This window comes from Globicephala melas, chromosome 15, assembly GCF_963455315.2.
Source record: "Globicephala melas chromosome 15, mGloMel1.2, whole genome shotgun sequence".
Lineage (NCBI taxonomy): Eukaryota > Metazoa > Chordata > Mammalia > Artiodactyla > Delphinidae > Globicephala > Globicephala melas.
Window position 1 is genome coordinate 46,807,806 of NC_083328.1, and position 27,535 is coordinate 46,835,340.

The following is a 27,535-nucleotide window of genomic DNA, read 5'->3' on the forward strand; positions in this document are numbered from 1 at the left end:
ATGCCAAGGAGTACTTTCCAGAACTTCTGCTGTCAGTGTACTTATCCCTGCGGTGAGCCACAGCCACCCCCCACCTCTGCAGGAGACCCTCCAATACTAGCAGCCATGTGGCTGACAGGGTCTTGGTGCTACGGCCGGGTGTCAGGCCTGTGCCTCTGAGGTGGGAGAGCCAAGTTCAGGACAATGGTCCACCAGAGACCTCCTGGCTCCACATAATATCAAATGGCAAAAGCTCTCCCAGAGATCTCAATCTCAATGCTAAGACCCAGCTCCACTCAATGACCAGCAAGCTACAGGGTGGACACCCTATGCCAAACAACTAGCAAGACAGGAACACAACCTCACCCATCAGCAGAGAGGCTGCCTAAAATCATAAAAAGGTCACAGGCACCCCAAAACACACCACTGGACACAGTCCTGCCCACCAGAAAGACAAGATCCAGCCTCATCCACCAGAACACAGGCACCAGTCCCCTCCACCAGGAAGCCTACACAACCCACTGAACCAACCTCAGACACTTGGGGCAGACACAAAAACAATGGGAACTACGAAGCTGCAGCCTGTGAAAAGGAAACCCCAAACACAGTAAGTTAAGCAAAATGAGAAGACAGAGGAATACACAGCAGATGAAAGAGGAAGGTAAAAACCCACCAGACCAAACAAATGAAGAGGAAATAGGCAGTCTACCTGAAAAAGAATTCAAAGCAATGATAGTAAAGATGATTCAAAATCTTGGAAAAAGAATGGAAAAAATACAAGAAACGTTTAACAAGGAACTAGAAGAACTAAAGAGCAAGCAAACAATGATGAACAACACAATAAATGAAATTAAAAATTCTCTAGAAGGAATCAATAGCAGAATAACTGAGGCACAAGAACAGATAAGTGACCTGGAAGATAAAAAATGGAAATAACTACTGCAGAGCAGAATAAAGAAAAAAGAATGAAAAGAATTGAGGACAGTCTCAGAGACCTCTGGGAAAACATTAAACACACCAACATTTGAATTATAGGGGTCCCAGAAGAAAAGGAGAAAAAGAAAGGGACTGAGAAAATATTTGAAGGGAATATAGTTGAAAACTTCCCTAATATGGGAAAGGAAATAGTCAATCAAGTCCAGGAAGCACAGAGAGCCCCATACAGGATAAATCCAGGAGAAGCATGCCAAGACACATAAGAATCAAACTATCAAAAATTAAATACAAAGCAAAAATATTAAAAGCAGCAAGGGAAAAGCAACAAATAACATAGAAGGGAATCCCCATAAGGTTAACAGCAGATCTTTCAGCAGAAACTCTGCAAGCCAGAAGGGAGTGGCAGGACATACTTAAAGTGATGAAAGGGAAAAACCTACAACCAAGATTACTCTACCCAGCAAGGATCTCATTCAGATTCAACAGAGAAATTAAAACCTTTGCAGACAAGCAAAAGCTAAGAGAATTCAGCACCACCAAACCAGCTGTACAACAAATGCTAAAGGAACTTCTCTAAGTGGGAAACACAAGAGAAGAAAAGGACCTACAATATGAAACCCAAAACAATTAAGAAAATGGTAATAGGAACATACATATTGATAATTACCTTAAGTGTAAATGGATTAAATGCTCCAACCAAAAGACATAGACTGGCTGAATGGATACAAAAACAAGACCTGTATATATGCTGTCTACAAGAGACCCACCTCAGAACTAGGGAAACATACAGATTGAAAGTGAGGGGATAGAAAAAGATATTGAATGCAAATGGAAATCAAAAGAAAGCTGGAGTAGCAGTTCTCATATCAGACAAAATAGATTTTAAAGTAAAGACTACTACAACAGACAAAGAAGGACACTACATAATAATCAAGGGATCAATCCAAGAAGAAGATATAACAATTGTAAGTATTTATGCACCCAACACAGGAGCACCTCAATAATTAAGGCCAATGCTAACAGCAATAAAAGGGGAAACAGACAGTAACACAATCATAGTAGGGCACTTTAACACCCCACTTTCACCAATGGACAGATCATCCAAAATGAAAATAAATAAAGAAACACAAGCTTTAGCTGATACATTAAACAAGATGGACTTAATTGATATTAATAGGACATTCCATCCAAAAACAACAGAATACACTTTCTTCTCAAGTGCTCATGGAACATTCTCCAGGATAGACCATATCTTGGGCTACAAATCAAGCCTTGGTAAATTTAAGAAAATTGAAATCGTATCAAGTAACTTTTCCAACCACAACGCTATGAGACTAGATATCAATTACAGGAAAAAATATGTTAAAAATACAGACACATGGAGGTTAAACAATACACAACTAAATAACCAAGAGATCACTGAAGAAATCAGAGGAAATCAAAAAATAGCTAGAAACAAATGACAATGAAAACATGATGACCCAAAACCTATCGGATGCAGCAAAAGCAGTTCTAAGTGGTAAGTTTATAGCTATACAAGCCTATCTTAAGAAACATCTCAAATAAACAACCTAACTTTACACCTAAAGCAATTAGAGAAAGAAGAACCAAAAAACCCCAAAGTTAGCAGAAGGAAAGAAATCATATAGATCAGATCAGAAATAAATGAAAAAGAAATGAAGGATACGATAGCAAAGATCAATAAAAGTAAAAGCTGGTTCTTTGAGAAGATAAACAAAATTGATAAACCATTAGCCAAACTTATCAAGAAAAAAGGGAGAAGACTCAAATCAACAGAATTAGAAATGAAAAAGAAGTAACAACTGACTCTGCAGAAATACAAAGGATCATGAGAGATTACTACAAGCAACTATATGCCAATAACATGGACAACCTGGAAGAAACAGACAAATTCTTAGAAATGCACAACCTTCCCAGACTGAACCAGGAAGAAATAAAAAATATGAACAGACCGCTCACAAGCACTGAAATTGAAACTGTGATTAAAAATCTTCCAACAAACAAGAGCCCAGGACCAGATGGCTTCACAGGCAAATTCTATCAAACATTTAGAGAAGAGCTAACACCTATCCTTCTCAAACTCTTCCAAAATATAGCAGAGGGAGGAACACTCCCAAACTCATTCTACGAGGCCACCATCACCCTGAAACCAAAAGCAGACACAGATGTCACAAAGAAAGAAAACTACAGGCCAATATCACTGATGAACACAGATGCAAAAATCCTCAACAAAATACTAGCAAACAGAATCCAACAGCACATTAAAAGGATCATACACTATGATCAAGTGGGGTTTATCCCAGGAATGCAAGGATTCTTCAATATACGCAAATCAATCAACGTGATACACCATATTAACAAATTGAAGGAGAAAAACCATATGATCATCTCAATAGATGCAGAGAAAGCTTTTGACAAAATTCAATACCCATTTATGATAAAAACCCTCCAGAAAGTAGGCATAGAGTGAACTTTCTTCAACATAATAAAGGCCATAGATGACAAACCCACAGCCAACATCATCCTCAATGGTGAAAAACTGAAAGTATTTCCACTAAGATCAATAACAAAACAAGGTTGCCCACTGTCACCACTCTTATTCAACATAGTTTTGGAAGTTTTAGCCACAGCAATCAGAGAAGAAAAAGAAATAAAAGGAACCCAAATTGGAAAAGAAGAAGTAAAGCTGTTACTCTCTGCAGATGATATGATACTCTACATAGAGAATCCCAAAGATGCTACAGAAAACTACTAGAGCTAATCAATGAATTTGGTAAAGTAGCAAGATACAAAATTAATGCACAGAAATCCCTTGCATTCTTATACACTGATGATGAAAAATCTGAAAGTGAAATTAAGAAAACACTCCCATTTACCATTTCAACAAAAAGAATGAAATATATAGGAATAAACCTACCTAAGGAGACAAAAGACCTGTATGCAGAAAATTATAAGACAGTGATGAAAGAAATTAAAGATGATACAAACAAATGTAGAGATATACCCTGTTCCTGGATTGGAAGAATCAACATTGTGAAAATGACTCTACTACTCAAAGCAATCTACAGAGGCAATGCAATCCCTATCAAAATACCAATGGCATTTCTCACAGAACGAGAACAAAAAATTTCACGATTTGTAAGGAAACACAAAAGACCACGAAGAGCCAAAGCAATCTTGAGAAAGAAAAATGGAGCTGGAGGAATCAGGCGCCTGGATTTCAGACTATACTACAAAGCTACAGTAATCAAGACAGTATGGTATTGGCACAAAAACAGAAATATAGATCAACGGTACAGGATAGAAAGCCCAGAGATAAACCCATGCACGTATGGTCACCTTATTTTTGATAAAGGAGGCAAGAATATACAATGGAGAAAAGACAGCCTGTTCAATAAGTGGTGCTGGGAAAAATGGACAGCTACATGTAAAAGTATGAAATTAGAACACTCCCTAACACCATACACAAAAATTAACTCAAAATGGATTAAGGACTTAAATGTAAGGCCAGACACTATCAGACTCTTAGAGGAAAACATAGGCAGAACACTCTATGACATAAATCACAGCAAGATCCTTTTTGACCCACCTCCTAGAGAAATGGCAATAAAAATAAACAAATGGGACCTAATGGAACCTAAAAGGTTTTGCACAGCAAAGGAAACCATAAACAAGACGAAAAGACAGCCCTCAGAATGGGAGAAAATATTTGCAAATGAAGCAACTGACAAAGGATTAATCTCCAAAACATACAAGCAACTCATGCAGCTCAATATCAAAAAAACAAACAACCCAATCCAAAAATGGGCAGAAGACCTAAATAGACATTTCTCCAAAGAAGATATAGATTGCCAAAAACACATGAAAGAATGCTCAACATCACTAATCATTAGAAAAATGCAAATCAAAACTACAATGAGATATCATCTCACACCGGTCAGAATGGCCATCATCAAAAAATCTAGAAACAATAAATGCTGGGGAGGGTGTGGAGAAAAGGGAAACCTCTTGTACTATTGGTGGGAATGTAAATTGATATAGCCACTATGGAGAACAGTATGGAGGTTCCTTAAAAAACTAAAAATAGAACTACCATACGACCCACAATCCCACTCCTGGGCATATACCCTGAGAAAACCATAATTTAAAAAGAGTCATGTACCAAAATGTTCACTGCAGCTCTATTTACAATAGCCAGGACATGGAAGCAACCTAAGTGTCCATCAACAGATGAATGGATAAAGATGTGGCACATATATACAATGGAATATTACTCAGCCAAAAAAGGGAACAAAACTGAGTTATTTGTAGTGAGGTGGATGGACCTAGAGACTGTCATACAGAGTGAAGTTATTCAGAAAGAGAAAAACAAATACCGTATGCTAACACATATATATGGAATCTAAAAAAAAAAAGAAAAAAAGAAAATCGTCAGAAGAACCTAGGGGCCAGACGGGAATAAAGATGCAGACCTACTAGAGAATGGACTTGAGGATACGGGGAGGGGGAAGGGTAATCTGGGACAAAGTGAGAGAGTGGCATGGACATACATACTCTCCCAAATGTAAAATAGATAGCTAGTGGGAAGCAGCCGCATAGCACAGGGAGATCAGCTCAGTGCTCTGTGACCACCTAGAGGGATGGGAAAGGGAGGGTGGGAGGGAGACGCAAGAGGGAGGAGATATGGGGATATACGTATATGTATAGGTGATTCACTTTGTTATAAAGCAGAAACTAACACACCAGTGTAAAGCAACTATACTCAAATAAAGTTGGTAAAAAAGAAAAAAGAATAAGAGACATTAAAGACTAAAGCACATGGTTTGTGTAAAAGGCTTTACAGTAAAAATAAGAGAAGCACTGGCAAAGCCTCTTAAAGGTAAATATTAGACAACAGTTCCTTAAAATACATGAACGATTAAAACCCTTAAGGGAAGGGGAGTTATCAACTGGAAAGGGGCATGAAGCAACCTTCTAGGGGCTGGTTCTAGTTTGTGGTTTATATAGTACTTAAAAATACGAGCAGCTGTACAGTTAAGATTAGTGCATTTTACTCAACATCTATGTAATTTCAGTGGAAAAAAATGCAGAGATCAAGTATGCAGTATAGGATTTAATCACTTAATTCCAGATTAAGTGTGACCATGGACAAGACACTCAACTTCTCAATGTTTCAATTTGCTCATCTGTAAAATTAGGATATTAGAAAACCTCACAGAATTGCACTTAGAACAGAATAAGTTCTGTATTTTTAAATCAATGGGTGGTAACTTTTTCCAGCTGATAGGTCTAATTTCTAGTCTCTTTCTCTTTTCCTTCTTGAAATGAATCATGAACACAGCATTTATTACATAGCAGAACAAAACTAAATGCTGTATTTGAAAAATATTTTTGTTAGTAGAGTCTGAATGATAAATCGTCAGCCTATCACCACCTCTCAAGCCTTCGGATGAAGGGTCTCTGTGATTACAGTAGGAGGAGCCAAGTGCACCTCAGGAGGGGCTGTGTGATTTATTATTGGTCCCCCGTCACCTTGGGCATGCATGTTAAGGCTGCCAATCCCTAATTAAACTAGAATGAGTGAAGAGTGACTTAAAATCTTTTGCACAGTGAAGGAAACCATAAACAAAATGAAAAGACAGCCCTCAGAATGGGAGAAAATATTTGGAAACAAAGCAGCTGACAAGGGATTAATCTAAAAAATATATAAACAGTTCATGCAACTCAATATCAGAAAAAACAAACGACACAATCAAAAAATGGGCAGAAGGGCTTCCCTGCTGGCGCAGTGGTTGAGAACCTGCCCGCCAGTGCAGGGAACACGTGTTCGAGCCCTCGTCCAGGAAGATCCCACATGCTACGGAGCAACTAAGCCTGGGCGCCACAACTACTGAGCCTGTGTGCCACAACTACTGAAGCCCATGCGCCTAAAGCCCATGCTCCACAACAAGAGAAGCCACTGCAATGAGAAGCCCGTGCAATGCAACGAAGAGTAGCCCCCGCTCGCCACAACTAGAGAAAGCCCACACACAGCAACAAAGACCCAATGCAACCAAAAATAAATAAATTAATTAATTTTAAAATAAATGGGCAGAAGATCTAAATAGATATTTCCCCAAAGAAGACATACAGATGGTTAAATACCGTATGCTAACACATATATATGGAATCTAAAAAAAAAAAAAGGTCATGAAGAACCTAGGGGCAAGACAGGAATAAAGACGCAGACCTACTAGAGAATGGACTTGAGGACACGGGGAGGGGGAAGGGTAAGCTGGGACAAAGTGAGAGAGTGGTAGTGTATATATGGACATATATACACTACCAAATGTAAAATAGATAGCTAGTGGGAAGCAGTCACATAGCACAGGGAGATCAGCTCAGTGCTTTGTGACCAGCTAGAAGGGTGGGATAGGGAGGGTGGGAGGGAGGAAGACGCAAGAGGGAAGAGATATGGGGATATATGTATACGTATAACTGATTCACTTTGTTATAAAGCAGAAACTAACACACAATTGTAAAGCAATTATACTCCAATAAAAATGTTAAAAGAACCCCAATGCAGCCAAAATAAATAAATATATTTATTTTTTAAAAAGGCACATGAAAATATGTTTAACATCACTAATTATTAGAGAAATGCAAACAAAAACTACAATAAGGTATCATCTCACACGGGTCAGAATGGCCATCATCAAAAAATCTACGAACAATAAATGCTGGAGAGGGTGTGGAGAAAAGGGAACACTACTACACTGTTGGTGGGAAATGTAAGTTGGTAAAACCACTATGGAGAGCAGTAGGGAGCTTCCTTAAAAAACTAAAAATAGAGCTACCATATGATCCAGCAATCCCACTCCTGGGCATATATCTGGAGAAAACCATAATTCGAAAAGATACATGCACCCCAGTGTTCACTGCTGCACTATTTCCAATAGTTAGGACATGGAAGCAACCTAAATGTGCATCAACAGAGGAATGGATAAAGATGATGTGATATATATATACAATGGAATACTACTCAGTCATAAAAAAGAACGAAATAATGCCATTTGCAGCAACATGGATGGCCCTAGTGATTGTCATACTGAGTGAAGTAAGACAGAGAAAGACAAATATAATATAATATGGCTTATATGTGGAATCTAAAAAAAGGGTACAAATGAACTTATCTACAAAACAGAAATAGAGTTACAGATGTAGAAAACAAACTTATGGTTACCACGGGGTAAGGGTGGGGGAAGGATAAATTGGGAGATTGTGGTTGACATATACACACTACAATATATAAAATAATAAGGACCTACTGTATACCACAGGGAACTCTACTCAATACTCTGTAATGGCCTATTTGTGAAAAGAATCTAAAAAAAGAGTGGATATATGTATATGTATAACTGATTCATTTTGCTGTATACCTGAAACTAACACAACATTGTAAACCAACTATACTCCAATTAAAAAAAAAAGTGTGACTACAAGAGTAAGTTTTTGACTACATATCTTTCCCCTTATAAAGCTGACAGAAGCACCGTACTCAGAGGAGGCTGAATGATAGGTAAAATGGACTTTGTTACAAATGGGCAGCTACGAGAAGCAGGAGAGTCAGTCAAGAGAGTGCCAGAACAGGGGTCAAGAAGGCAAGAGTTTAGCACCCAGTTCCACCACTAACAGGCAAGTGTTCTCTTTGGGCATAATATTTCTGACTTGTAGGACAGGGGTAAAGTAGTTACCAGAGGGTTATTACAGAAGCAAGTGCAACAGTGCAACAGTGCAACAGTCGGCAGCCTCACCTCTTTCGGGGTTGGGAGGTTGGGTTTGTGTCCTTGCTGCTCCTCAAAGCTTCTCCCAGGCCATGACCTCTCTACTGCTTCCAACACCACCTATTCACAAATGACTCACAATGTTTACCTGGGCCAGTAGCCTCCTCTGAGCTACACAGCCACACACTCAACTGCCTACCTGACGTCTTGTTTCAGCTATTTCAAAAGCGTTTCCAATCCAACATGCCCAAGTGTGAACTCAAGAGCTGTCCCTGCCCATACTTGGTTATCTTCTACTGTTTCTCTATCAATGAAGGGCACCATCTATCTGGATAGGAGATGTTTGAAATGTCTCTCTCCTTCATTGGCCCACGTGTAATCCATCAGCAAGAACTGTCACAATTATCTCGTAAACATGTCCAGAATCCATTCACTTCTCTCCATCTCCACTGCCACCACCTTAGTCCAAACCACCACCATTACTCAGTAAGCTTTCCAGCTGTTAAGTCTCCTACTAGTTTATCTGCCAATCCATTTAAAAAAAAATACAAATCTGACATCATGACCCCTCCCCCCATTAAAATACCTCAAGGGGCCTTTTAAGATAAAGACAAACAATCTTAACAAAGGTTACAAGGCCCCCATTTACCTACCAATTTAATCAGTCAACTTTTCTTTTTACTCCCTGTATTCTGGCCAAAATGCCCTTCTTTCAGTTCTTGCCACGTTCTTTCTTGCAACAGGGCCTTTGCACATGCTGTTCTCCATGGCTGGGACTCAATTCCTCCCAGCTTTGCCTAGTGACCCCGCTTCATTTTTTAGGGCACAACCATCACTTCCTCAGACAGGACTTTGTTGACTCTCCCACACCAGGACCTACCCCACCTAACCCCCTGGCAACCCGCAATCCTACACTAACCCAACTACCTGCTTTCTTTCTACCTGTGCCTGGATCTGAGCTGCCAAGTGTTGCTGGAGAAAGTCACTGAGGTGTTCTACCACCCTCATATGCTCCTTCAAGAAAGTCCTGCCAGGACAGGAATAAAGACGCAGACGTAGAGAGTGGGCTTGAGGACACAGGAAGGGGGAGGGGTGGGCTGGGACGAGATGAGAGAGTGTCATGGACATATATATACACAACCAATTGTAGAATGGATGGCTGGTGGAAAGCAGCTGCATAACACAGGGAGATGAGCTCGGTGCTTTGTGACCACCTAGAGGGATGGGAAAGGGAGGGTGGGAGGGAGACGCAAGAGGGAGGAGATATGGGCATATTTGTATATGTATAGCTGATTCACTTTGTTATACAGCAGAAACTAACACAACACTGTAAAGCAATTATACTCCAATAAAGATGTTAATAAAAAAAAAAGAAAGTCCTGCCAGCCTTTCACAGGCAGTCACAGCTCTAAGTTCCTCTACTTCACAGCACTTACCACAATTCTAGTTTAACGTTTATCTTTGTGGCAGCTGCCTCATGTCGGCCTCACCCATTTTACAGAATAAACTCCATGAAGACAGTCCGCTTTCTCCTCACCCAGTGTATCTCTAGTGCTTGGCCCCAGTGCTTGCCATAGCCAGCCCTCAAAATACGACTCTCATATGGAGTCTAAAAATTCTTTAAAGTGTCTTACCTTGTAAATCTTCCATCAATTCAAACATTCCAGGATAGTTAACTTGAATTTCATCAGTGTCCTATTCAAAAAGAAAGACAAATCCTTTGGCATTCATTACCAAAAATCCAGATTAGAAAAGAGGTTGTAGAGATTGCCCAGACCAATCTCTCACGGTAAGCAGGAATCTTCTTTACAGTATTCTTCACAGATGTCATCTGGCTTACACTTGATTTACAAAGATTTCAAATTGCAGAATAAATGCTTGCCATTCTAACAGTAATCTTTCTATAACTCCATCAACTGGTTCTAATTCTCTCCTTGGGATTAACACAGAATAAAGTCTATTCTGTACTCTGCAAACAATTACCCTTTTCTTCAAGTCTTTGAAAACTCTTCCAGGACACTATAATTTTTTTAGGGGGAGGGGTTAGGCTTTTAGACAAAATTTATAGATCCTTACATGTGCTGACTTCATTTTTCTCTACATAGTCAATATCAATCTCACTCTCTCTCAAAATGTGACACGCAGAATAAAGCCAAAAACGGTCATCTCCCAAGATGCTTTCATTCTACTCCCAGTGATGCAGCAATACTACACAGACTAGTTTAGGAAAGGGCACATGGCTGGCACATACAGTTTATTTCTCAAGTGAACTGCTGAGCAATGATACCCCACTCTTTTTGAAGTTTGATACAGGAGTTCACTGTTGGTACAGTGGCAGAGACCACTGATGCTCCCCAAACATCCAGGTACTCCTTGACACTTCACAACCCCAGACATTTCTCCTGGCAAAAGAAAAGTGAGGTGGAGGCAAGGTACTAAAGAGCTAGTGAGCCTTTTCCAGGCCGTCTCTGCTGCAGTGACCTTAAAGGATACAAGGCCGAGATGGCACAACTACAGGATGGAGAGGAGCTGCCCAACCAGCATGGCTGTGATGTGAAAAACTCCTGTGTTAACCACTCAGATGTAGGAGTTTGCCTACACTGGAAACTAGCCCTGAATATAGGACACTTTTTTTTCAAGTTTGCTATCAAAATGCTGCACATATCTCAAACTTCATCCTATTGGCACTAACCACTTTTGAAGTATCTAGATCTTTTTGTATTCTGTAGCTTTATCTAATATGTTAACTACACCTCCCAATTTTGGACTTTAATGTTGCACAGAATCAAATACAAAACCCTAAGGAACACTTATCAAAAACATCCATTCTAATTCCTAAAGAAATGCAAAACAAAATGACCAATTACTATTTTAACATTAGAGATACAAAACAAAAGTATAAGCAGCGGATTAACATACACTGTTGATGAGGCATGTCAATTAATGCTACCTTATGGACAGTAATTTTACTGTCAAAATTTGAAATGCATATTCTTTGACTAGGCAATACCATTGCTAGAAATTGATCTGACCGATTATGTAAAAGAAAATTCACTGCAGCATTTTTTGAAAGAGTATAAAAAAAACAAACAACAAACTGGAAACAATTTAAATGTCCATTTACAGACAGCAGGTTAAATAAAGTATATCTATTCAATGAAATACTATATAGCTGTCAAAAAAGAATGTGGTAGATGTATGTTTGTACGGGAGGATCTCCAAGATATGTTATTGTCTGGGGGAAAAAAAAGAGTGCATATAGAAAAAAGCAAAAGAGTATATATTGTTGCATGTGTACATTTAAGTGATATAACTGTACTCCAGTCTGTGAGGAAAAAGTGTTCTGAAAGGATATATGAGACAGTTAACCAAAGTCATCCTTGTGGAAAGGAACGAGGTGTCAGAAGGCAGGAGGAGACTTCTGTTCATTTTGGACCCACTCTCTTATTCTCTCTATACATGGTTTGTTTGTGTTTTTTTTCATTTTTTTAAAAAACATATGCATGGATCAGGTTGTATGTGCACTTTTTAATAAGATCATCTCTGGATAGTCCCTTGTATATATTTTTCTACATGGGGAAATTATTTTTAAAAAGAGATTCTAAGATTAAAAATAAATTTCCTCCCAGCTAATGCCTAACCATTAAACAATATCCTTTGAAAACAATTCAACGAAAGCAACTAAAAGCACCATCTCCTTCTCAATCAAGAGTACTACAATAGCCTTGTCAAAGGTCTTATTCAAATTAAGATGGGGGACCATATTTGCAGTTTTCTTCTAATATACTAGCCTGGAAACCATTCTAAAAGGAAATGAGCTTCATTAAGAATGCCAACTAACTCTAAAAATAATTCACTAAGAGGGTCATATAAATGTAAATATAATTACATGATATTAATTTAACTTGATTTCACTTTACAAATAAAAATCCATTGCAGTATAAAAGTAACATATCTAATGTATGAAACATAAACCTGTATAATTGATTATCTAAAAGCTTTCTTGCATGGGAGTTTTAGAAAATGAATTAGGATGCAATGTTAATACAGCACTTTAGAGACAATGTATATGTCTCAAGGAACAAATTTCTATAGATTTTATATATTAAATTAGCAACTAATTTTATAAACTATAGAGAAGATTATACAGCAATATTTTTGCATTATATTAATGTTTGAGTCATTCTGCTCAATTTTGGAGAAGTATATGGAAGGTATTCTGAATTATTTGAATTCCCAATTAACAGAAATGTAGGCTATGAAATGTTATAATGTCAGGTTAAACATTTTTAGTAGAAATCTTTCTAGAACACACAACTCACTTTACAAACATAGAAAACTGCAAGTGGTTAACATAATTTAACTTTCTTTCGATGACTCAGTAGAAGTCTCATCTTTTTCCTAATGGGCAATGAATTTTGAGTCCCTTAATACTGCTGACTAACCTGTTTGACTGGGCACGAGTTCTTCAACATCACTCCGTGAGGGTTGTCGTCAGTTCCCAGTCTCTGTCTCTTCCCTTCCCTAGAAGGGAAACCCCTTCCCAACATCAGAGGCCCTGCTGGTCTACGCTCCTTGCTTTCTATCAAAGCACGGAAGGATATGACAAGCCATTTTCGGTAGGTTGATTTTATGAAACACACTCACACTACATCTCCTTAAAAAGTTACTTTAAGTTTACAGTCTCTAATTATGCAATGAGAAGCTTTCTTCATTAAAAAAATTCCTATCTCTTCTAATCAGGTTTAGAGATGTTTTTAGGCCTGAGGGGTTTGGAAAATCATGGCAAGTCCATTCTCTGGAAGGCAGTAATGACATCTTTTAGAATGACTTTGTTGCTGAAGGAGGTTTGAAGGGGGAATCCCTGTCTGGATGCGTCCCTGCGGGAAGCCTTGGCCTGGAAAGTGTTAGGAGTAGAGGGAGGAGGAGAGAGGAAGGCAGGAACTAGGACTTATTGAGCATTTATTGTGAAGGTCCAGGTACTTTACACCCTTTAAATTATTTAATCCTAACGGCCACCTGTGGTGAGTAACATTTGCATTTTTTTTAAAAAATGAATGCTCAGAGAGGTGAAGTAAACCCCCCAAATTCCCCTAGCTAGTAAAGGGGCAAGGTAAGGATCCAAATTATACTGTCAGACACCAGCACCCTGCACCATCACTGCACCATGGTGACTCCATGTTTCTTCATCGCTGATGGTCTCGGGTCCTCTTCCCAGATCTCTCCAGTCCTGATGGTGTACAGCCCCCTGTCCTCCCTTCTCTACCTGGATCTAACCCAGGGCCTCGTGAATGCACGCTCTCTCATTTCTGCCTCACACGGCACCACTTCACTTGAGGGCTGGTGGTAGAGGCAATGCTGTGAATGCTCCCGTACACCCGCTTCCCTCCTCCTCTGGGATGCTCTAACTCTCATGTTACACCTAACTCTGGATTTGAAGACTGTGATGGAGTAGCGTGTCTTAGAAAATAGCCTCCTTGTTAACTGAGGTACATTCTTTGTTTGAGTTACTTATTCAGGTAATGGATAATAGAAGTTTTACATTCCTACCTTGTGTCAATCAAGATGAAAAGAGAGAGTGATTATTTCTGAACTGTGTAATTAATGGGTTACTCAATTCTCTTGATAGTTACCACAGTCAGCGTATTAAAGCCGGCTCTCCCGAGCAGATGTCCTAGGTCATTGACAGCAGTGAAAGGAGAGACGTGTGGAGAAAATCCTCCTTCCCTTTCTGTTTCCGCTAACTGTAATGAACACCGGAGTTCATAGAGAGTGTCACCTCCAAACAATGCACCAATAAACACTCCATCTGGTTTTAAAACACAATGAATCTGAAATAAATATAAACAACAAAACTATTCAAAATTTTACATATAAAAATGTTAAAAGGATATATGGTATCTAGATCAATATTTTATGATTACCATTCTTATTTTGTCAAATTAATAACCAGATAATTTATTAAATAACACTTAGACAACCAACTATCAGAAAGGCATTGCAGTATAATATTGTTGTGAAGATAGACATTTACTGATAGTGTTAATATCTATAAAATATTTTATGTTTTTAATTTTTTATAATAGACAAAACTGACTCTTATAATCAGTAAAATATTGAAAGAAAAAAATTTTAAAGTGTGGTAGAGTACAAAAATCACCATCCTCCCTGTATCCGTGCCCTCTGAAACGCTGCTCAACAACAACTCCCATTAAGGGATGGAGGCTACTTCCCCCTCCTGGAATCTGGGCTAGCCTTGTGACTTGCACTGACCAAAAGAATGCAGAGCAAGTTGACAGTGTGTCAGTGTCAAGCCGAGGTCTCAATGGCCTTGCTGCTTCCACCTGCTCTCTAGGAGCCCCGTCTGGCCACCACGTTGTGAACAAGCCTGAGCTGGCCTGGTGAAGGATGAGAGATCAGCCAGGCGTCCCAGCTGAAGCCATCCGACAGCTCCAAGACAATCCATTGGCATATCAGACACACGGGTGAGCCAAGCCAGACCCAGAAGAGTTTCCTAAGTCCAGCTCAAATCCCTAATTCACAAAATTGTGAGCTAATTATTTTTAAAACAAAAAGCTGAGGTGGCTTATTATGCAGAAAAAATTGATTTACAGAGAAACCATTATGATTCACAACATTAATCTAGTGACATTTTAGTTAAAATATTAACATATTAATCTAGTAACATACAGAATTAAGAAGTAACCAACTTATTTTTCAGCTTTAAAACAAAAACCAGTTTTAATTTATAACTTGAGCAAAATAGCAGCCAGAATGAATTCCAGATCATAAATGTTTACTCAATGACTCTTAAAACTACAATCTTTAACTAGTTTTGACTCTGACTATTCTCAACAACGAGGAACATTACAGGACAGGGTGGATTCTGAAGTACATCAGAACCCAAATCACAGTAGGCTCTTCTTTTTTTTTTTTTTTTTAGTAGGCTCTTCTAATTCAAGTATGCATCTTGGATTTACATTTAATACATTATGAAGCAATTACAAAACAGTATATAAGCAAACCAACTGTAAAATCTTTTGGTTTTTTTCTTCTGCCCCTTTAGTGTTACTTCTTTCTCTTGCCACCAAACTCTAATATAACGTACCTAGAATTTAGTCCTCAGCTCTCTTCAACTTCTCTCTACCACAGAGGGCTTATCAGTTCCCATGGATTTCACAAGGATCACTTTCCAATCTCTACCTTGAGCTTCCCAGAACTCTAAATTTGTCTTTAGCTGCCTGTGCGCCATGAATATCTGTCTCTTGATAAACTTACTCCCTCCCCTTCCCCAGTACATCCAACACACACACAACACTTTTTCTCAAACCAACTCCCTTTTCCAAATGCCATATTTCTGTTAATTACCATTTTCTATTCCCTTTATCTGATCACTACCATTCTTTCCCCTACTTTTACTAATTATTCTCCAGTCATCCAGACTCAAAACTTTAAGGCAAGCTTTGACTCCTGACTCTTTTTGATCTTCAGCTCTAACCAGCCACCAAACTGTTGACTCTTACTTTGCAGAGTCCTAAATACCTTTCTCTTCTTTTTAACTCCTACCATTGCCACATAGGTTTAGTGTATCTCATGCCTGGGCCACTGAAACAGTCTCTCTTCCATGTAACCAAATTCCAGCATCAGTTTTCTAATCAGCAAAATGAAGCTATCCTGCAGAGTTATTTAACACATATATAAAACAGAGCACAGTGATTGGCAAACAGTATATGCTTAAGCTATGGTAGTTATTATCCTGCCTACCAGCTTTTTAATCATGTTACTTTCCTCTTCAAAATTCTCCAGTGGCTCTGAATTGCCTTAAGAAAAAACTCCTAATTCCTTAATCTGTCACCTGAGTCTGCCTAAATCTGGTCCCAAAATTCCTCATCTACACCTGGCACTATACTAATTCTCTAACAGGCTTCCTCTTTGTCCTTTCAGGCTCCTGAGTCTCTTACACCTCCCATCTATCCCGGGATTCTGCCTTCCTGGAGCGTATTCCCACTCCAAATCTGACCTACCCTTTGAGGCCCTGTTCAAGAAATTCCTTCCTCTTAAAGTTTTCCTAGGCCACTCCAAGCCACAGTGATCTCCTTCCCTCCTTGGAACACGATGCTTTTACCCACCCTTCATCTGTTTGTTGATCAATATCAACCGAGAAGCATTTACTAGCATTGCCTAAGTATAAGGTATGGGGGAGATACAAACACTGTAGGAACAAATAGGTTCTCACCCACAAAAAATTTATAGGCAGTGCAGGAAGAAAAGAAAGCCACACAGAAAATGTCTTATGATATTAGTACTATTTTGTACAAGTCTTAAATATTTATGAAAACTTTAGTAACATCTCCATAATTAGATTTCTTAATTCTCAGGGAACAGGGAGTCACTAATGTACTTCTTAATATGCCAAAGGGCACCAAGTGTATCTGGCCGACAGAAGATAATCAATTTTTTATTTGCTTCCGTTTCCAATTGTCAAAAATATAAAATGGAAAACATCTATAAGTTTCTGTGTAAAAACAGAAACATCTATAAGTTGCTAATAATAAACAAAATAACACAGGCTATTAGAATCAACACTAAGATTTTTACCTGTTCAAGTGCTCTAGGAAGGTCATTCACCCAGTGCAAACTAAAATATAAAACACACATTTGTTTTAGCTTAATGTGTATAATTAATCAGTACGAGCAGCACTAGTATAATGATAAGCCACAAAAAAGGTGTACATTTTGATGTTTGAAATTGCATATCAAAATTCATTGATTGTTTTCATACAAGTTTTAAAATAAAAAATATTCCTAGGGAATTACCTTCCTTCTGTTGCAGGAGAAAATGTGACAGTATATCACTTTCCTGATATGATTATCTCTCCAAACAGTCTTCATTGAATAAAGTAAAAGTCAGCTTTTCTAAAGCATACATACAAATGGCCAACAGGTATATGAAAAGATGCTCAACAACACTAATAATTAGGGAAATGCAAATCAAAACCACAATGAGATGTTACCTTATACCTATCAGGATGTGCATTAAGAAAAAGAGATGACAAAGGCTGGTGAGGATGTGGAGAAAAGAGAGCCTTTGTGCATTGTTGGTGGGAACATAAACTGGAACAGCTGCTGTGGAAAACAGTATGAAGGTTCCTCAAAAAATTAAAAATTGAACTACCATATGATTCAGCAATCCCACATCTAGATATTTATCTGAAGGAAGTAAAGTCATTATCTTGAAGAGATACCTGTATTCCCATGTTCATAGCAGTATTATTCACAGTAGCCAAGGTATGGAAACAATCCAAGTGTCCATTAAGAGATGAATGGATAAAAAAGATGTGGTGTGTACACAGACACACACAGACACACACACACACACACACACACACACAGAGGAATATTATTCACCCATAAAAAAGAAGGAAATCCTGCCTTTTGGGTCAACATGGATGGACCTTGAGGGCATTATGCTAAGTGAAATAAGCAAGACGAAGGAAGAAAAATACTGTATGTTCTCACTTATATGCAGAATCTAAAAAAGCCAAACACATAGAAACAGAGTAGAATGGTGGCTGCCAGGGGCAGAGGGAAACAGGGAGATGTTCAAAGGATACAAACTCCCAGCTTTAAGATAAACAAGATTTGGGGATCTAATACACAGCACGGTGACTATAATTAACAACACTGTATTATATAATTGAAGGTTTTTAAGAGAGTAGATCTTAAATGTTATCACCACATACATACACAAAAAATTGCAATTATGTGAAGGGATGAAAATTGTTAACTAACCTTATTGTGGTAATCATTTTGCAATATATATATGTATTTGATCATCATATGGTACACCTTAAACTTACGTATGTTATATATAAATAATATCTCAATAAAGCTGGGGAAAAAAATAAAGTAAAAATCATCCCTATCTGGCATCTCATTTAAACAGTGCTATTCTGAGAAATTATTTGAAATAGTAAAAATAAGGACCTGATGACATATTCAAGGAAGTTCACCAATTAAATCAAACAATTAAGCTAGATATATATAGAATTCTAAGTCCTACTTTCGCGGGGTGAGGTGGGGAAGCCACTTCATCAGACCTATAATTTTCCCAAGGCAAACAGTATTACTCATCAAAAATAACTCAATGAGTTTTCTGATAAATAATATCCCATATTTTTTAAGACTATAAAAAAGAATAAATAAACTCAAAGTTCTATATACTTAAAACTTAATTTTAGAAATGTCTTGCATTGTCTTTGGACTCTATTTGATCCTCTCCCAGAGTGTGGTGTTGTATAACCACAAGACTCAGTCTCTGTAGAGTATGGTCACACTTTCCTGGTAGAGCTGGCATCCTCTTAGCTGAATTCCAGGAGAGCACCGAAGACCCATTTCAAACCATACTATGTTAAGCTCACATTTGTCTTTCATAATGCTTTCTATCAATTATTTGATACTTTAAAAATTGAGGTCATATTATAAACTCTATCATACTTACGGGGAAACTGAAAGTGACAGAATTACAGTAGTTACTTGCAAATAACAAGCACAGGAGCTAAAGTTAAAACTCAGGTTCTGACTCTCTGCCCAGGGCTCTTTCCCTTAGACCAAGTACGTGTAATGTTTTCCATTTCACAATAGAATCGGAATACTTTTCTAAGTTTGTTCAGCACACCTCAAAAAGCAGAGAAAAAATTACAAACTCACTAAAGAAAACAGCAAGGGTGACCAACTCTCCCAGTTTGCCTGGAACTGAGGGGTTTCCTGAGACACAGGCCTTTCAGTGCTAACACTGGTAAAGTCTTGGGCAAACCATAATGACAGGTCACCCTAAAAACAGCCATTAAAAGGGCTGAACTGAGCATGTTGAATCTTTGAAAAAAAATCTGATTATACTAATAAGGAGAAATAAGGCACCACACAGAATACTTTATTTTCTCTATTAGATGTTGAGGTCTTTGAGGACAGGATTCCTGTCTGAATTCATTTTTCAATTCCCCAAAGCATCGAGCTCAGTGCCTTGTACATTATAATCTATTCAACAAACATTTATAATATATGTTTTTGTAATAAATGTGGAGGGACATGGTAGGAAGTACAAAGGGAAAAAGTAACCTTGAGAACTACGTCTCTGTGTAGAAGAATTAAAGTTAAAGGAAATATGAGCTTTTCCTTATTTGCCAGAATGAGTGTATAAGGGTGTTCTAACATCTGAATATTGGAGCCAGTATACTCTTTCAAACTCTTGCCCCATCAACATGTAACTAGGTTACGTCAGCGAGGAAAACCCTTCTAACACAGATAAACTTTAGCAAATTAAGGAAAGTTGGGGAGGAAAAAAAGTTGAGGTACTATATCACTTATCCCCACTAGGGAGCATATAATCCATAATTCTTTACCAGAGAAAACTGGTTTGTGACTTAAAATAAGTTATTAAGATATTTACTCTGTTATCTATTTTATTTACCTTATAATATTAAAATTTTATAGCATAAATTATCTATTTTTAACATATATTTTTTAAAAGCACAAATAGATTACCAACCTTAAACTGCTAACCACCAGATCAAATATATTTTCTCTGAAGGGAAGAAATTCTTCATCAGCTAAAACACTGACAGTAGGAATTTCCATTTCTAAGGCATTTTTCTAAAAGTTAAAAAACAGACATTCAAAACACATTTATATAACATCTTAATTATTAACACAATCATTGTTTGTTAAACTTAAGTCAATGTTATATTTACTTGGTAGTTTCTAGTCCTTCTAAAAAATAAAAATTAAAAAAATTAAAAGTTTCAGTGGAATAATTGAAGCCAGAAAACTGCTAGATGAAAATATGGGTGAACACTTTTATACTCTTAGATGAAAATGCCTAAGTAAACGTGACTCAAAAAACAGAAATTGTAAAGACTGATATACTTGATGATAAACTAATCAAAAACTTCTAAAAAGCAATAAACAATGTAAACAATATATTTGGGAAAATATTTTTTAAATATATGAAGAAAAACTAATATCCCTAAAAAGCAAGTTCTTACAAACCACCTAGAATAAGAACATGCCAAGGTTAAAGTAGATAAAGGACTAAGGTACAGGCACATCATAAAAATTACTTACAAAATTCACAAATTGAAAAAAAACAATAGCCAAAAGACATCAAGAGCTATTTGGCTACTCTAGTAAACAAAGAAATGTAAATAAAAACAATGAAATTCTACTTTCTGCCTATTACATTGACAAAGACAAAATAAATGGCCCAGTGTTGCCAAAGAGAAGGAGAAAAGAGTGCTTTCTTTTAATTCTGTTCTTCAGTCTTTCTAACGGCAGTCTGGAGATGTATATTAAAAATTTAAAGCTGAACATCAATGAATCCATACATTCCACTATTAGGAATTTATTCCCTGGGAGAAAATAAATCAAAATTGCTTTATATAAGGATGTTCATCACAGTGTTGGTTACTGAGATACTAGAAATACAACTGTCATTCAAAGAAATTTAGCTAAATAAATCGTGGAATATTCATATGCTGGAATACTATATAGCTGTATAAATAGGGGTGTGTGTGTGTGTGTGTGTGTATATATATATATATACCATTTATTGATATAAAAGAGTGGTATTCTATGAAAAATATGGCATGTTAGCATAATAATGTTTGTATAAAACAGTGTTGGGGAGATATTATATGCCTACAAGGTGGAGACCACAATGTCACCAGTGGTTGCCTCTGAGTGGTGGGACTAAGAGTGATTTTTCCTTCCTCCATTATACTTCCTGTACTGTTTTACTTTCCTTTATGTTTGTTACATTTATAATCAGGAAAAAAACAGCTAATTTCATTTTGAAGGAAATAAAAAAGTAAAGAACTAAAAAACAAACCAGGAGATCAGAAACCTATAGTATTAAAAAGCTACCTACCAAAGCATTTTCTGCAATGTCTGTTTGGAAAAACTTTCCAACAGTTTCCTGAAAAGGAATAAAGTTGATCAGATAATACAAAAACAAAAAAAAACTAGTAACAAATCAAACAAAACAACTGTTGAAATTAGTAAAGGAAAAAGTGATAATTATAGATTAATTTTCAGCTTTGTAAGGGTATTTTTCTGCATGTAATTAGTATGGTACACAAATACTTTTAATAACACATATTAAGTTACATAGAATTAAATATATGCAGTCAACCCTACATGTAATATATTTAACAATATTTAATAAAATGGAGAACACAGGTATGAATAATCAGCATCCTTAATTTACTCCACTGGGTTAAGGCTATGTGTTAACTTTTCCATGGCATAATATGCTGAGAGCTAGTCCCCACTCTTGTACCACAGAAGATCCCTCCTGCATACCATCCCCAAATTAATCTTTCTTAAACATCACTGTATCACACCCTACAGCTTTCTACCTCCACCTTCCCTCCTGCTATGCCCTTACTTCCAATGCCTATGAAACACCAATCCAGATTCTTTCAAATCCCAGGTCAGATTCTGTGCCCTTTAAGAAGCCTTTGATCAAATGAAACCGTACTGATTTTCCTTTCCCTTGACTCCTGTTGCAGTTTAATGACTGTACCATTTCCATGGCATTTACTATTATCAATAACAGTATTTGGAGAGGCTCATACACACCCCTCCTCCTGCCTTGGCTCAAGTGTACTTTTTTTCTAAGTAGATTTGATATAGAAATCCCACTTTAATTTGTGTCCAGCACAGTGTGCTACATAGAGAGGCTAAAACAATTAATAAATGTTTTTGGTCTGAATTACAAATTGAAAAATAAAATGGTATAAGCATTAATAAAGGCTACTTATATTTCATCACACACAAGATTTCTAACCAACTGATGAAATGAATATTTTTCATAGATAAAGTATTAGCTTACTCACAACTTCCAAATGAATGTCAATGTGATTTTTATTGTGAATTATTAAAAATATTTGAACAAAGTGGTAATAAAGTACAATGTATCTTACGTAGACTTAAAGAAACTATCAGTAGGAACACCGTATAAAATGGATTCAAAGAAAAGAAAAAACAATTTAAGAATAAACTACTTAGGAGTAGACACAAAACAACCACTGGTTCCATCACTTCAAAAAAAAACAAAGAAATGAGAAATTCTGATATAATCAAAATCTAAATATGATACAAATTGATTAGGAAAGTCTTCCCTTAAAATTAGCCAATTTTATTTCTCAAAGTAAATTAAGTCATCAAATAAATATACCTTATTCAAATGTTGTGCTATATAACCTCTTCCACAACCGACATCCAAAGCAAGGGGGAAATCTCTGAAAAACAGACACAGAAGTCATATTTGTCTATAAAAATAGTCCATAAATAACTATTAAAAACTAATTTTCTTAAGTAAAAACGTTTTAGTGAACACAGCTTTCAAAAAAGTTATATCATCTGCCTTTGCTGCCTTGCCTCACAAGGTGCATCCCTCAGAGAACACACCAGACACGGCAAGTCTGTCTGGCCTAGCCACTCACAGGACCTCACAACCAATGGCCTTCCATAAGGTTGCTCCATGATGTGGATGTGAAGAACTGATTTAGTAGGGGGTATTTTAATTTGATAATATACCCAGATAAAGAATGAAAAGAAGCTAATGTAAATGAACATGAAAATATTTGGCACACCTACCAGGAACTTACTACTTATCCCTACTTCTCAAATTTTTGATGACTTAGAAATCATCATGTGAAAGACCATGAAGTAAAACATGATAAACTAAAAATCAAACAAAATATCAACTAAATAATAGCTTTTACTTAAATCTTACCAGGTTCAAAGCAGTGTGCTAAGTATGCAGAGTTAAGTAAGTCAATCCAAGGTCACTCAACTAATAACCAGCAGTCAGAACTTGAATTCAGTCTGTTTGAATCCTGAACCAGAACTATTATCCCCTATGCAATGCTGTCTCCTCCAAATATATGTCATACTAAATCAGTTTACACATCCAATTGTGGGTCATAGGTTTAAGAAAAATTTGTGACAAAATTTTTTTAAATTTTATCCACTAATAACATTTTTCCTATTGGAAGCAAGAGTTCCTTTTCAATTTCTGTTAAAAACCTATGTCAAAAATATAGAACACCAGTACACAGCTGGAGAACCACTGGTGAGAGAACCATTTATTTACCTAATGCCCTCTATCTTGATTGTGAACATAGGCAGTGTGGCCTGGGGAAGCATATAGCCTTTGCAATCACGAAGACACGAGTTAGAATTCTGGGCCTGCAATTTACTGGCTCTGTGACCACAGACAAGTGATTTAATCTTGCTGGATCTCAGTTTCCCCATCTATAAAATGGAAAAGTTACTATCTTCCTCAGGGTTGGTATGAGAATTTTATGAAACAGTGCATGTAAAGTATTCAGCACAGTACAAATGTTCAACAGTTAGGACTTATTATTATCACCGACTTTAACAGTACTAAGTAAGCTTCAGAGAGCACAAATAAGACATTTAATAATCTGTTGGATTAGTTTAAATAATAAACATAAGATCAGTGTTGACAATACAAGCTATTCTAATAATAGAACATTAGTGTAAGACATTTTAGACTGTTATTTTTAATGATTTAATTCCAAAGAGTTACTGTTATTTTAAGACATGCTTTTAGCCAAAATCACAGTTTTCTCCACAGACCTGTGTTTTGCTCAGTACTACGACATAAAGAGATTGTAAAATCCAATCTGACTTGGAAAATTTAATGTTTCATTTATTAAACTTCAAATGACCTAAAAGCCAGGCAAATGAATGACTACAGTATAGAGAATTAGCTATTTTTCAGATTTTTAAAATAATGAAACCAATGAAACAGATGAAATGAGGGTGATTTTTGTAACAATGAAGAATTTTTTTTTTTTAACTTTATGAAACTGATTCACCCCAAGACTATTTTAAGTAGCCAGGATATATCCAAAATATGATTTCAAGAGTTTGTGATTTTACAAAATTCCCGTTTTTTGAATAGACAAAATGAAATAAATTCATCCCATATGGTCTAATTTAATGTGTGTCTTTTACACAAAAGAGCACCAAAAGCGATTTGCTAACATCACAGAGCAATTCTATAGCAAAGCCATTATTTAACTGTGGTTCCTGCTACCTGGCTGTAAATTCAAACCTGTAAAGCTTTTGTTATGCCTAATATAGAGCAATGACTCCATCAAGGTTTTAATAATATTTGATGAAGGTGTTCTTTTCTCAAATCTGCCTCTATATAATTGTCATAAAACCCTTATTGCTATTAATAATACCTAAGATATAATGGCCAAAGTCTCATATAACTTGATGGGGGAACAAATCTAGGTAGACTCTCTCCTTCACTTAGATGGTAAAAGGTTCTGTTAAAATTTTAAACTTTTAAAGTTAGGTTTAGTAAATTTTAAAATTCACATGTCAATTATATCCATTTTTGGAGCAATCTTTCCATTACTCGCTTTTGACCAAATCAAGTGGAATAGCCATTTAGTCTTGGAGAGAAGCTGAGCTGTGTTTCCATTCATTCTTTTTGTTTGTTTGTTTGTTTGTTTGTGGTACGTGGGCCTCTCACTGTTGTGGCCTCTCCCGTTGCGGAGCACAGGCTCCAGTCGCGCAGGCTCAGTGGCCATGGCTCACGGGCCCAGCCGCTCCGCGGCATGCGGGATCCTCCTGGACCAGGGCACAAACCCGTGTCCCCTGTATTGGCAGGCGGACTCTCAACCACTGCGCCACCAGGGAAGCCCCCCATTCATTCTTTTTTAAGACAACAATGAGAAAATACTTGCTCTCTCAGACATAAAAAAAGGAGAGATCTAAGAGTGATTAAAACTACTAATCCTGGTAATAAATTCATCTAGATGCTGCCATTCCAGATATCAAGTTCTCAGCATTTAATTTCTCAAGGCTTCATTCAAAAGTTGATTGGGGCTTCCCTGGTGGCGCAGTGGTTAAGAATCCGCCTGCCAATGCAGGGGACACGGGTTCGAGCCCTGGTCCGGGAAGATCCCACATGTCACGGAGCAACTAAGCCCGTGCGCCACAACTACTGAAGCCTGCGCGCCTAGAGCCCGTGCTCTACCACAAAAGAAGCCACTGCAATGAGAAGCCCGTGCACCACAACAAAGAGTAGCCCCCACTCTCTGCAAGTAGAGAAAGACCGCGCACAGCAACAAAGACCCAACGCAGCCAAAAATAAATTAATTAGTATATTAAAAAAATAATTAAAAAGAAAAGTTGACTGTATTTTATTATGACAATCATCACTTACCTGGCTATGTCATATATACGGTCTGCAATCCGACTTCCAACCTGACAGATTATAAGAGGCAATGAAGTTAAGATGAGTAGGTTTAACAGAGAAGTAACACTCTCTCCAGTATTCAACAATCCATAGGTTACTTATGTTTCAACATGTTAAATTCCCTTTATCCCTTTTTCAATTTGACCTCAGCAACTTTCTTTTCAAATTCTGAATAGGAACACCATAAATTAAAGGAAACACACTGAGTTAATTACTTCAGAAGTCAATTTAAGGAAAGAAGACTAAATACTATATATATACACACATATATATATACATATATATGTATATATATATGACTTTATATTCCATATGATACAAGAATGCAAGGCCAAAAAGCAACAGGATACCCCAATTTAAAAAAAAAATCAACAGGAACATAACAAGCATATTATTGTCTATAGATATTAGCATGAGGTATGTGAAAGTGAAAAATTAGTTAGCTGGGGATTATTACAGATCAATGTATAAATGATCACTTAATAAAAACTCTATTATTTGATAACTACTAACAAATTTTGTGGAACTCCTAAATGAGTAAACAACTTTTCTGAGCAACATCTGCAAATTAGAAGTCAGCCAAATCTGAAGAAACCTCTTCAATCCCACCCTAATTTAAAAGACGTCATAAGGTAGGCACCTCCTTTTTGCTGGGCTAGCTTCGTCTGGCAGGAATAAAGATGTGGGAGCCTAATATTCCATTCATTCCCTTATAAACATCCCAGAGTTTCTATTAGGCCTTGAAAGTTCAGAACATATGTGTATTTGCTTTGGGGGGGAAGAAGGGGTAAGGGAGGAGGACAGCAGAAGTCATTTCCCAGAGGACTCCACTTTGTACGTCATTCCTAATATGAATACCTTTTGTTTATTATTTTTAAAAAAACTCTCATATACTTTATCTCATTTATTCTAGTCCTAAACACTGGTGAGGCCTCAGTCAAGTTGTAATCCAGGTGCTTCTCTTGGAGAAGAGTGGCTAGAAACTCACATCTTCTAAGTACATGTCACCATGAACCCTGAGGACAGAGTCACTCATCTGATCAGGCCAGGACTTGCACAGAACTCTGCCCAAAGTAGGGGCAGTAAATGTTGGCTGCATAGGCTTGAAAGAACTCATTACACTTGATTTCAATTTTAGTCCATCCCGGAAGAAACACGAGGCCTGAGCTCTGTGCTGCCTGTCCAGAAAGCAGAAACCTGCTCAAGTCCCTAGACCACCTAGGCAGAGAGGAAGAGGTCTCTCAAACCAGCACAGACAAATCAGAGATCTTAATTTATCTTAATGAGTCTTTCTAAAACACGAACCAGAGCCCATCACTCCATTGCTTAAAAGCATTCGACAGTCTCACATTCCTCTAGAGCCACGTTGGCCAATAGAAAAACAATCAGAGCCACATGAGCAACTTAAAATTTTCTAGTAGCCATTTTAAAAAGGGTAAAGAAATTAATTTAAACATTTTATTTAACTCAATGTATCAAAAATAAAACTTCAACATGTAATCAATGTAAAAAGATATTAAGGAAATATTTT

At 37.1% G+C, this 27,535-nt stretch overlaps 1 protein-coding gene across 13 annotated transcripts in view; it reads right to left on the reverse strand.

Moving 5' to 3' along the window:
* The window catches only part of NDUFAF5 (NADH:ubiquinone oxidoreductase complex assembly factor 5), a 36,425-nt gene that overhangs the window by 7,690 nt on the left and 1,200 nt on the right, over window positions 1–27,535 (reverse strand). For 10 of the 13 annotated variants that reach the window (XR_009558917.2, XR_009558918.2, XR_009558916.2 and 7 more), the window contains exons 2-8: window positions 25,972–26,012; window positions 22,936–22,999; window positions 21,625–21,672; window positions 20,248–20,351; window positions 17,298–17,337; window positions 14,333–14,530; window positions 10,334–10,394 (exon numbers count right to left, since the gene is read on the reverse strand). Coding sequence is in view for 6 of the 13 variants with exons in the window: in XM_060284303.2 (XP_060140286.1) it covers window positions 10,334–10,394; window positions 14,333–14,530; window positions 17,298–17,337; window positions 20,248–20,351; window positions 21,625–21,672; window positions 22,936–22,999; window positions 25,972–26,012 (556 nt within the window). In the remaining 7 variants the exon portion in view is untranslated. Of the gene's footprint in view, window positions 1–8,729; window positions 8,820–10,333; window positions 10,395–14,249; window positions 14,531–17,297; window positions 17,338–20,247; window positions 20,352–21,624; window positions 21,673–22,935; window positions 23,000–25,971; window positions 26,013–27,535 lie in introns of those variants that run through there. The other 3 variants (XR_009558919.2, XM_030872543.3, XR_009558920.2) reach the window with 2 other exon arrangements.